The sequence below is a fragment of the Lonchura striata genome, chromosome 17 (genome assembly GCF_050655825.1).
Source record: "Lonchura striata isolate lonStrDom1 chromosome 17, ASM5065582v1, whole genome shotgun sequence".
Classification (NCBI taxonomy): domain Eukaryota; kingdom Metazoa; phylum Chordata; class Aves; order Passeriformes; family Estrildidae; genus Lonchura; species Lonchura striata.
Genome location: NC_140719.1, coordinates 6,698,651 through 6,709,479, shown reverse-complemented (window position 1 = coordinate 6,709,479; position 10,829 = coordinate 6,698,651). Strand labels below are relative to the sequence as shown.

General features: G+C 42.7%; 1 protein-coding gene across 1 annotated transcript; it reads right to left on the bottom strand.

Moving 5' to 3' along the window:
- Positions 1-6,068, bottom strand: PHYHD1 (phytanoyl-CoA dioxygenase domain containing 1). Its single transcript, XM_021551445.3, has 11 exons — positions 5,740-6,068; positions 4,777-4,935; positions 4,195-4,270; positions 4,016-4,063; positions 2,617-2,672; positions 2,379-2,441; positions 2,252-2,273; positions 1,768-1,896; positions 1,131-1,247; positions 880-1,006; positions 1-696 (listed from the first exon to the last, which is right to left on the bottom strand). The coding sequence occupies exons 1-11, from the start codon at positions 5,932-5,934 to the stop codon at positions 651-653; spliced, it is 1,038 nt and encodes a 345-aa protein (XP_021407120.3). The 5' UTR covers positions 5,935-6,068; the 3' UTR covers positions 1-650.
- Positions 6,069-10,829: the final 4,761 nt, after the last annotated feature.

The following is a 10,829-nucleotide window of genomic DNA, read 5'->3' as shown; positions in this document are numbered from 1 at the left end:
TAATTTCTATCTTTTTATTTAAGTGTAAAAAGTTTGATTGAAGTTCTTTGTTTCCATCATATCAACATGAATCTTTAAAAATTGTTGTATTTTTAATCACACTAAGAGATAAAACAGCTACTGTCTGCCAGGAGTATTTAGAAGATTGACTATAAAAAGCAGACCTCTTGCTTCATTTCACCCACAAGAAGATTGTTTTATATCACTGTTATTCCAACAATAACACAGAAAACTAGGGGTGAAAATCAAACATCTCCCCACAAGATGTTTACCTGCATTGCTGGAGTCAACCAGCCAAGAAATGCATTTAAGCTCTTAAACACAGGAAAACACTGAGTATCTGCAAGGAGAAATACTTGGTAAGTGGTCCCAGTCAAGGTGCAATGGTGTTCACTGGTTTGTTTTCAAGACTGAAGGTGTTTCCTTACTAAAAGGACTGGGAGACTACTCTCATACTGGCACGGCTCCTGCTGCAGTAGAAGCTTCTGTCTACTGCAGGTTTTGGGCTGTTATAATAGTCCTGGTTTTGAGGAGAAGGATAAATTAACATTGAGAGCTGATCTAGTGAAGGTTGCTTTTAAAGAGATTGTGAATGAACAATCAGAAAGGAATATTGATCAGCTATTGACTCCACAAGCCAGCCACTGACTTCAAGTGTAGAGCGATGGAAAAGGCAGCTCAGGGGTTGGCTGAAGCCTAGGGAGTAAAGAAGAGGAGAAAGCAAAATTTCAGAGGCTATTCCAGATCTGCAGGTATGAAATCAATGCCAGCTGAGGCACTACCAACAAACTGTACAGGCAAGACCCCCAACAGTTATCCCAACTATTGCATTGGAAAGGCTTCAATTTCCTCAGCCACTGGTGAGGATCACAACCTTACCAGTTCTCTTTGCTCCAGGTGGTGCCTTTGGCTTCCATCACATGGAAAGTGAACACGTGGCGAGAGAACTCCGAGCTGTTGAGTTCACTCTTATGGACAACCTCGCCATGGATGAGGATGAGTCCACCTGTGGGAAAGAATCACCTGGACTGCTCTTTTCCAAAAGATGAGCTCTGGCTTTCCAGTGGGAGGGAAGGTGCAGGGTTAAAATATGATTTTAGCTCCCTTGTGTTTTCTTGAGCTGTTCGTACCTTTTCTTATGGGCAGAGGTATGAACTGCTTGTCATCGTAGGCTGGCTCTGAGCCTACAAACTCTACACACGTTGAGGCACCTGAAGGTGCACGGACCATCCTCCTGTTAATCCCATCTGCAAATCCACAGAAGAAGCAAACACATAAAAATTAAACACCTGGCTACATTCTGTACAGCAAAGGAACACTATCAGTGATTTCTCTTGGTAATGATAGGAACTTTATTATTACTATATTTACATTTCCCTTAGTAATTTGGGTGGGGTCTTTTTCATTAAGTAGAAATTTAGGATTTCCCAGCTGTGGCAGAAACAGATAAAACAGCTGCCATTTGTTTGCCTTTTTGGCCCCTTCTGTGCTTTGCAACAGACCCTCAGGAACACAAATAGTCACACACTTACACAAAATCAACATTTGATCCATTTGTGCTTTCTATAGGAGCATAAACCATGATAAGTGTACAGTTGGCTCCAGGATTTGAAGAATGAGTAGCTTAAAACCTGAAGAGCATTATGATTACACTCACTGAGTGAATCTTTAGGCGACCAGAAGTTTTAAAGCTGCACTGTGTGCTCTAGAGGTGGGGAAAAGCAGAATTCTGCTGGTGACCAGCAGTGGTCACACACATGCTCTTACTGGTGTGAGAGCCAGGGATGAACCACAAGCAGCCATTCTCCTGTGTGGCATCTTCCAGGGCAATCCAGAACCCCAGGATCCTGCCCAGGGGCTCCGTGTGCAGGAAACTGGCATCCTGGTGTGGTGTCACTGCAAGAAGAGACTGTCATTGTGGTCTTTAATGGGATTCAGATCCTCTAGGAGGACTTCAGGGTTGCATCTCCCCAACTCAGAGCCCTCCCCTGCCCACCCACCTATCACATACATTAAATATTACATAAAAATACCACCTTTTAGCCTGCTGCAAACATAAAAGCAGCTCTTTGTTCAAGCTGCATGACATAGAAACTTTTCTGAAAAAATGTGGCTTTCAAAGATTATTTTAAGAAGGTTTGAACCAGCAAACTCACAGGTTTAAGTCTGATTCTGAGCCTTTTCCCTGGTACTATTCCTTTCCTAAAGGAGTATTTCCTGCAGTGTGATATAGAGATAACACAAATCTCACCTTCACCACCAATACGAGGTTGCTGCAACAAAAAAAAAAAAAAAAAAGTGATGTGTGAAGAATTTCACAGCTTCCCACTTAACAGGGTCTTATTTCTTGAATGACAAGACAACTTGAGTTACTATACCTTGAAGATATACATGCTCTGCACAACTACTGGTCTCTCAAGGCCTAGTTTTCTTCCCAGTTCCTGCCAGAAAATTTTCCAAGATTTATGTTTTCTGCACACTATTTAGCATCATTCTTTGAAGATATTTACATTTCCTTTCACTGACAAAATTACTTCCCTGGGAGTGTAGAAAATTAAATTAACTACTCTGCATTTTTTTTCCCCAAGACCATTCTAGGAAGCAATAACAGCTCACCTGCACCTTGGGGGAGTGGGTGATTTGCTTGAAGACAGGATCGTAAGCGTGTAGAGCTAAGGGGAAAGAAGATTTCAGAAAGAGAAGGGAACAACTCTCAGTGATGAGCTGCAGACACCACAGCCAAGCAGGATAAATTGCAGCCAGAAACTTTCATCCCTCCCAAGATGGATAAATGTGACTTATCACACCTAAGGTGATAAGACACATACAGGTTGTACAGTCATCATTAAAGATTCTAAATATAATCATTCCCTGGCCACAAACTGCACAAATATAAAAGCCAGTGTATAACAGAGTGAACAGAATGGAATATTGTATGATTCAGTATTATATTACACAAGTGACAACACATGACCCTGAGGCATATGGGTGAATTCATCCTTTAAAAACACACCTCTTAAGACCTACTAGAAAAGTGAAGTATTGCAAAAAGGAGCTAGAGCTCATCTTTGGTGTCCTTCAGAGAGCCCCAACCAGCAGGTCAGAGGGTGTGTTTGTGTGTAGGCTCTTGCTACAGCACAGCTCTGACAAATGCACAAAGCAAAGACTCAGAGTTGTGCCTCCAGCTCATCCTGATCAGATCTGCCACAAGGACAGATGCTCAAATCCAGCAGGAGCTGCTCTCAGGCAAGGGATGAGACTTGACCAAAATTAGTAATTACAGAAATTAAGACTAGAGAAGGCTTTTGCATTGTTAAATTGCTGGGTCAGCAGGAATCTACAGTTGTTTTCACTTCCCTTGAGGAAAAGCTGAAGTGTGACAGAATGGCAGTGGGCCTGGGAAGAGGAGAGTGTTTTTCTGAGAAAACCAAAGAACGAGAACTCTCAGTACTGAATTTCCAACTGTAGTGAAATTTAGTCTGAACAAAGTTCACATTTGCAAGCACAGGGAATCCTGCTCTCATTTTCCATGTATTGTTGGAAAACAAAAGGGATCAAAATGCAAGTCCAGGAACTGGGAGAGAAGAAATAGGTCAAACAGACTAGTATGGGTAAAGAAAAGGTGTTGGTGACACCACAGAAGGAAGGACAGCTTCAGTATCAGCAACCCAGCATGGCATAGGACATAGGAGAGAGTTTGGTCTGTACTGAATGTCACCAGTCTCAGGTGGTAAATTTTTAGAGCAAATCTGTTACATAAAAGAGCCAAGGGCTGAAGTCCAAATTTTCGCATGTCAGTGACTCTGAGCTATTCATCACTGAAAAACCTCTGAGAAGGGGTTTTTGGAAAGGATTGGAACAGAAGATCCAGTCCTCTGAGAGCAGAGAGTGAGGGGCAGCATGGAGAGAATTGCAGAGACAGTTATGTACAGTGAGCAGGTCTGGAGAAATCCTCATGTCTGAAAGCCAGATCTCTTTTGTCCATCCCTCTCCAAACCCCATACTTTAAACATACCATGGCCAATCTTGCTGACAGACTTCTCCTTTGGAATTAGAAAGTTACCTACAAAACAAAACCATAATCTAACATTGTCTGAAAAGCAGGAATCATTAATTGAGCTGGAAACTGGCCCTCAATCCCTCACTCAGCTTTTCCCCATTCCCTCTGTGTAGCTAACTCATTGCAGGGCTTACCTTTCTCATCCAAAACACCTTTCTCAAAAAAGAATCTAATCTTGTCTCCACTGGTTATGAAATAATCCGAGCTACCCTGCAGGGATAAGAGCCAAATAAAGACAGCATCCTTGTAAAAACATAAATTAACTTTCAATCAACACATTAACACTCACCTGCATCTTTTCCCCACCAAGCCGCAGCATAAGCAAAACACAGTGAAAAATCACTCAAAAAGGCTTTCCACAACACTACATGTCTTTGTGCTGATCAGGGCTTTACAAGAACCTCTCACATAGAGGTTACCCTTTTTTTTTTTTTGCTAGCTGCCTGGAAAATAACCAGTTTTCTGTCTGCAGAACATGTACAAAGTGATCTGGGAGAGCTGCTTGTGGCTACCAGGTGTTGAAAGCACAGCAGAGCCACACATTGATAAGACTCTTGATAAGACCCCAGCAAACATTTGCAAAAAGCTGGAGAGCAAATTCCTCTCCCGGCTAGAAGGAAGGGTCATGTTCCCGCAGAGTGAACCCTGATCAGCAATTTGCCTTTTCCCTTCCTCTTCCCAGCTCTCCAACAGGGCTGCCCTGCCCTCCTCGGTACCTGCTCCTGGACCTGCTCCTCCTGCCTGGTGGAGAAGGCGGTGCGGCAGTGCGGCGGCACTTCCATCTCCGCCACGATTCTCTGGATCTGGCTCCTCATGCTGTCACACTCCTCTGCACTGAAAAACTGCTCCAGGACGAGGAAGCCATCCTCGTGGAACTGGAAGAGACAGGGTGATTGCTCTTCCCCAGAGTCCTTGGGAGAAGCAGCACAAAGCAAGAGGAAACTGTTCTGGCCCTTTATAGCGTGAACAGCATCCCAGCTCCAGCTCTGCAGCCAGGCAGCATATTCTTAATTTTTAGTTTCAGGAGGGGCTTCTATTGTAAAAGATTAAGATGCTGAAATTCCAAACAGTTAATAACAATCTATTTCAATCTCTCAGTCTACCCAAAACAGAGAAGATCTTGTTACTAGAGCCTTTTGTGGTTCAAGGATATCTTATCTAATGCCTGTAACCAGCAGCTATTCTACTACCAAGCCCACTAACACAAACTGGGCAGTCATGCCTGTGTGCCAAATCAGAATTAGATTCCTTTACAAGCTGGAAAGCTTTGTTCTCTTTGAGGAAAAAAAAATACCTGGGTGATTTCTCATAGTTCACTACACAATTCTTTACAAAGTGAATTCTCCTGGCAGTGAACTCAGTTTCTTTATATAGAATACCCTGGAGATTATCCTTTGCCTGGAGGATTTCGAGTTCAGGGATGAGAGCTGAGCAATACAGACAGAAGGGGCACAGGAGAAATCCCTCCAAGAGCTTTGTGGGACAAGCTACCCCCAGGAAGAGTTTGTAGCCATGACACTCACACACTAAAATCAACATAATAGAAGAAGCTGAGGAGAATATGAAGTGTTTGTAAAGCAGATCTTTGCTAGACCTGCTGCCAGGTTAACTAGCAGTAACTATCTGTGTCACCTGCCTGCACTCTGGACACGCTCCCTCCCTGCAGAGCAGCTCCTTACCTTCTGGATCTGCTGCTGGGTCACAGATGCCATGGGGGCAGAAACTGCCCAGATCCCACCTCCAGCACGGCGATGCCACCTGGGCTCTGCAGGGCTGGCTCCCCGCCTCTCCACGTGATCCTTGTCCCAGCATGTGATAAAAGCCAGCGCTGGGCAGTTGGACTCTTGCACAGCTCCAGAGATTTTTGTCCCCATCACCAGTTCTTTGCTCCTGGCCGGGATATTCAGGACTGCACAGTATTGCTTTGGCTCTTGGTGGTAACAAAGCGTACAAAAATTTTCTATTCAAGTGCAATCACAAATTGATGAACACCTAAGCTCCAAGGAGGAATCGCTTTTAATTAATAACCCAGATTTAAAAATAAAGCAGTTAAACTGGTAATCACAGGGGTAAGTAAGGGAGAGTTAAAATAAGTTTCAAGTGTGAAGATCAAAATGTCTTAGAACAAGTTTAAAGTACTGATTCAAGGTCTTACAGAGCCCTTTTTGCTTAGTCAGTGAGTCCTGCCAGCACTTCAGCCCTCTGAAAGAGTTCCCAAGCCCAGGAGGTGACACACTAAAGTGTGGTAAAAAGCTTTCTCTGAGGGTTTGGTAAAACCCATAGAGAATACTTCTGCTATTTTCACTCACAGCTGCTTTTGGTCATTTCCACCTTCACTTCTGTTCACTCTCCTGCAGCTCCAGAAGTCCATGTAATACTTAGAAATAAGTAAAGCCAAATACACCCGAAGTTCAAAGCAGAGAGGGAAAATGCACAAAGTGGGTCTAAAAGGCAGAGAGGGAGCAACAGTTGCCAGCCCAGCGGTGGCGCTCCCAGCCAACACATCCCTCCCATCGGGAATCCCTGGGGAAGGTTTTTCTCTCCAGAAGAAAATGTGTTTGGCTCCTACAGGAAACTCCGAAAAACACCCTTGCAGCAGCACTTCACAAAAATAACACCATGGGGGCGTGTTCTTACATCATTCACCCAAGCCAGAGGAAAACCCAGCAAAAGGGAGGAATGCAAAATGCTCACAGAAAAGTGTTTACATCCTAGCAAATGAAAATCCATTTAAAGAGAGGTTGTTTGAAAAAAATTAAGTTTTCTATTCCATAAGGGAATTGTGGATAAAATCCCTCTGCACCTTACTAAAACTTTTTTTTTTTTTTAAATAAAGAAGAAATTAGGGGTTTAACTTTTTTTCAGGCTTTTCCCTGTACACAAGGGATATAAACTCAGTAGTTCAAAAAGCTAAATTCTGCCAGAGACTTTAATCACTGGACTACAAATCTGAAGGGGAAAAAAAAAAAAAGAAAATAAATCAGTCTCCAATGCTGCAAAGCTCAAAAAAACATTCCAGTAGTTCCTCCTTCCTCTTAATACTCTCACCAGCTGATGGAGTGGAAAAGTTTTTAAGGAAGATGCATGACCAGTGGGGGAAAAAAAACCAGCTGTAGGCTGTTGCCTGCAAGTTGATTGTGTGACCCATCTCACCCCTCCCCAGGAGGCAGCAATCCTGGAGAAACACTCCTGGAAAACGCTCCCACGCCACTCCTTAGTCCCTCTCCGTCACTGTCGTGTCATGTCCTTCTCATTCCCACACACGGTGTTTTTTCCAGCAATTTATCACGTCACCTTCTCCACTCCCCGCCTTACGCACACACGATGACTCAGGAGGCTGTTTTGGTTCGTGCCACAGCAGCAAACCACAGTTTTCCTGTTCCATGGCATGTTTGGAGCAATATAAACAGCAGATCGCAGCAAACAATGCAGCAGCTACTGGGAGATAAAACCCATCCTGGTTCCAGGAGCTCTCCATGTCTGTCCTTAAGAGTCCTCCTGGTTCTTTGCCACTCCAGCAATTTTGAGGCTCAGAAAGACCTTTCCAGCAAGAGGAAAACCACTCTGGCCACACAATGCCCAAAAAAAAGTCAAAAAAGAAGGATGCTACCATTGTAGAACCTTCCCTCCAGTAAGTTTACACAGAAAGGTTGACAGTACTTAGACAAAACTGGGAAATGGCTCCTTTTCCTTCCCTTCCTCCCCCTCCAAGAGCTTTTTGCAGAGTCAACATTTTCTCCTGCCAGCTCTGCAAGAAAACTTCTGGCAAGCTCCATTGGAGGCTGCCAAAGCCCATCCCATGTCTGCAGGAAAGGTGCAGATCATGTGTTTCAAATGCCTTTTGGACTGGCACGATTATCCCAATAAGGGTTCCTATTGAAGCCATTTGGAGCCAAGCCAGCTCAAGCAGCTCAGCACTTGCACCAAAACTGCTGCTGTGGAGCTGCCAGGGCTATCAAGGAGGAAAATTTTCCACTGGACAACCTCACCTCTCCTGAAGTCTTTAATCAGCAACAAGTGAGAGAATATTTAATAAGAAAAAAGGAGCAAAGGAAGCATGATTTTCCTCAGCTCCTCGAAGACAAGGTAAGTTCTCCAAAAGGTAAACCAGCCAAAAGGAGCTGAGGTCTAGGTAAGCCTTAGATGACAAGGGACATTTTGTCCTCTCCTTTCTTGGTTCAGTCTTGCATTTCATTAAAAGTCATTAATAATCAGCATTACAAACTCCCACTCACCCGTTTCAAAGCCTGCTTATGTTCTCCCTCTGAAGTGGGGCCAATGTCACTGTGGCCAAGTAGTCACAGACAAAGGAAGTGAGGGAAGGCAAAACTCAAAAGAAACACCTTTCTACACAATAAAAGAGCTGCACAGAAACTCAAATTTTCTTTGTAAGTCACAGGCTTGCACTTCATGAATCAGGAAAGACACTATCTGCCAGCATTTCCAGTTAAGGAGCCCATGGGGAAGGCAAGCACTGAAATAATTTACCAGTCTGAAGACAATTCCTATGGCAACAGCCTTAAAAATTCAGCAACAAAAACTGTTTCAGACGCTTGTTGAAGTGATAGTGAAATCTGTGACACAGCTTGTCACAGAGCAACACCTCTTTCTCTATACATCTACTTAATTCATGGAGGATTGTCATAATCCACTAAGACTTTTGTAATGAGTAAAAAACCCAATAATCCTACACAATAGCTGGAATCATTAACATCTGTCTTTTGAAAACTGACATCATGGAAGGCTGAATGCCTTCCTACACAGGAAACACCAAAGAAAGCAGACATAGAAAGAAAATGTAAATTAAAACTTTTATTCTGGTGAAGTGTCCAGTTGTACAAGTCTTTCAGAGCAAACAAGAGCAGCCTTCAGTGCTCACGGGGAAGGTGCTGTTGCTCAGCTGCCCAAACAATCCCACGTACAAAGTGAATGTCATGATTCTGAAATGTTACACCAACTGCAGGTCCCAGATGCCAAACCACAGCCCTGCTTGTGCATTTACACAATGGGAGTGAACCATGTTTAAGCCATGAGTAGTGACTTATTGAAATGGACACGTTTGTCAGCTGTAAAGATGACTCAGGCTCAGTAGCCCCCTTCTCCAGAAAAACTCTTCCATTGTCAAATAAAATTCCTTTAAAGGAAATGGAGGAAGGGATGGAAAATTCCAGGAATCCTAATTAAGCCTTTGTGTGAACTCACACAAAGTTGACCTGTGCCATTGGGGTCCAGCAATTCAAGTGCTACTACTTTTGAAACTGGATTTTGGATATGAGATTTCTGGAGGATTTCATACTCCCAAAGCAGTTTAACATTAACCCACTGCCACAGCTGGAGGGAGAAGGGTCTGAATCAAACTTTAATAATCCTGCCCCATTCCAGCTGTGCTTTGTACACTGTTAGAATGAGGTAGGACAGAAAACTCATTCACTTTTGGCACATCCTTGGGAAAAGTACATTATCCACTGTGGCCAAACAGTAGAGTTAAAATGGAAGAAAAACTTTAAATGTGAAGCTTAAGCAATAATTTTTCTAGTCAACACCCCCACAGTCTTACCTTAGGTGACCTTCGGAGCAGGTGACTCTACTTACAGTATGACAGGGTAGTCTGGCAGTGAGAAATCACCTCAGAAGTTAGGAAATCCCTCCATGGTTTAAAGAAAAAAAAAATCCAAGGGATGAGTTGGCTTCAGGCAGGCACTGCTACAAATACACTCCAGGGAGCAAGTGCCTCTGGGGAGATGTTACATTAACAGATCTATAGAGAAGGCACAGCTATTGATGAGGGGGGGAAAAGTTACTCCTCCCCTGATGGAGGACTAAAAAAAAGTTTAAAAATCCAAGGAACTCAAACCATGCGAGTTCCATTCTAAAGCAGGAAAAGAGGTAAGGAAAGGAAACAATGTCACAGACTAGGAATCAATAAAATTTGAAGCTTTTTTCCAGACAACTCATCCTCTGTAAAGGATGTGTTATTGTTCTCAAAATTCCTGGAATCAATTGTTAAAGAGGAAAAAACAAAAAAATAACTTCATGTGGTTCAGCAACAGAAAGCCACTTAATACTATTTACAGTAATGAACACCAAGAACTTTAATTAAAATGGAGTGAGCTAAATGGAGTGTATAAATGGTAATAAGAAAAAAAAAATGAGGTAGGCTATTAAAAAGAAGTGACAATTAAAATGAAAGACCAGCACATCATGAAAGATACCAGTAACAGTTATTTAACCACTCAGACTGACAGAGTAAAATACTTCCAGCTGCTAAATTAACTGGGAATCAAATAATAAAATCAGAAAGTAACATGAAAGAACTTCAGCTAACATTCCAGTGCATAGTGTCAGAGTACAGCACAATTTTACACATTTAATAGGTTTGGTATTCCTTGCCTTTCAGCTGGTTCAAAATAATTAATTGCAACTCGTCACTTTTTGGGGTATTTAGCAGGAAAGGTAAAGTGTATGTCACTAACCTTCAATCCTAACATGGGATGAGCATCCTTGTGATTTCCAAGAACTTGTTCAGCTCAGAAGTGCTATTAAGGAAACAGGTGGGTTTAATTAAAGTTGTTGTATGGTTTAGCAGCTAAATAATAATCTGGTTTGCTACTTTTTTGAAAAGCTTGTTAGAACAAGACACTGACCAAGGCAGTGACTGCTTAATTGAATGCACCAATCTGTGTGAGAAATAAACCCCCTAAGCTTCAGTCTGATGGACACTTGAAGGAAAATACAGACTATTCATGGATTGAATAATCCATGCAAGTGG

Excerpts from the sequence above, each read along its gene's own strand:
- PHYHD1 (XM_021551445.3), bottom strand. The coding sequence starts at position 5,934 with ATGGGGACAAAAATCTCTGGAGCTGTGCAAGAGTCCAACTGCCCAGCG. Across the intron at positions 4,271-4,776 it reads AGGAGCAGGTCCAGGAGCAG|GGTAGCTCGGATTATTTCAT; the intron begins GTACCGAGGAGG and ends TTATCCCTGCAG. Across the intron at positions 697-879 it reads ACCTGGAGCAAAGAGAACTG|GCTTCAGCCAACCCCTGAGC; the intron begins GTAAGGTTGTGA and ends TTTACTCCCTAG.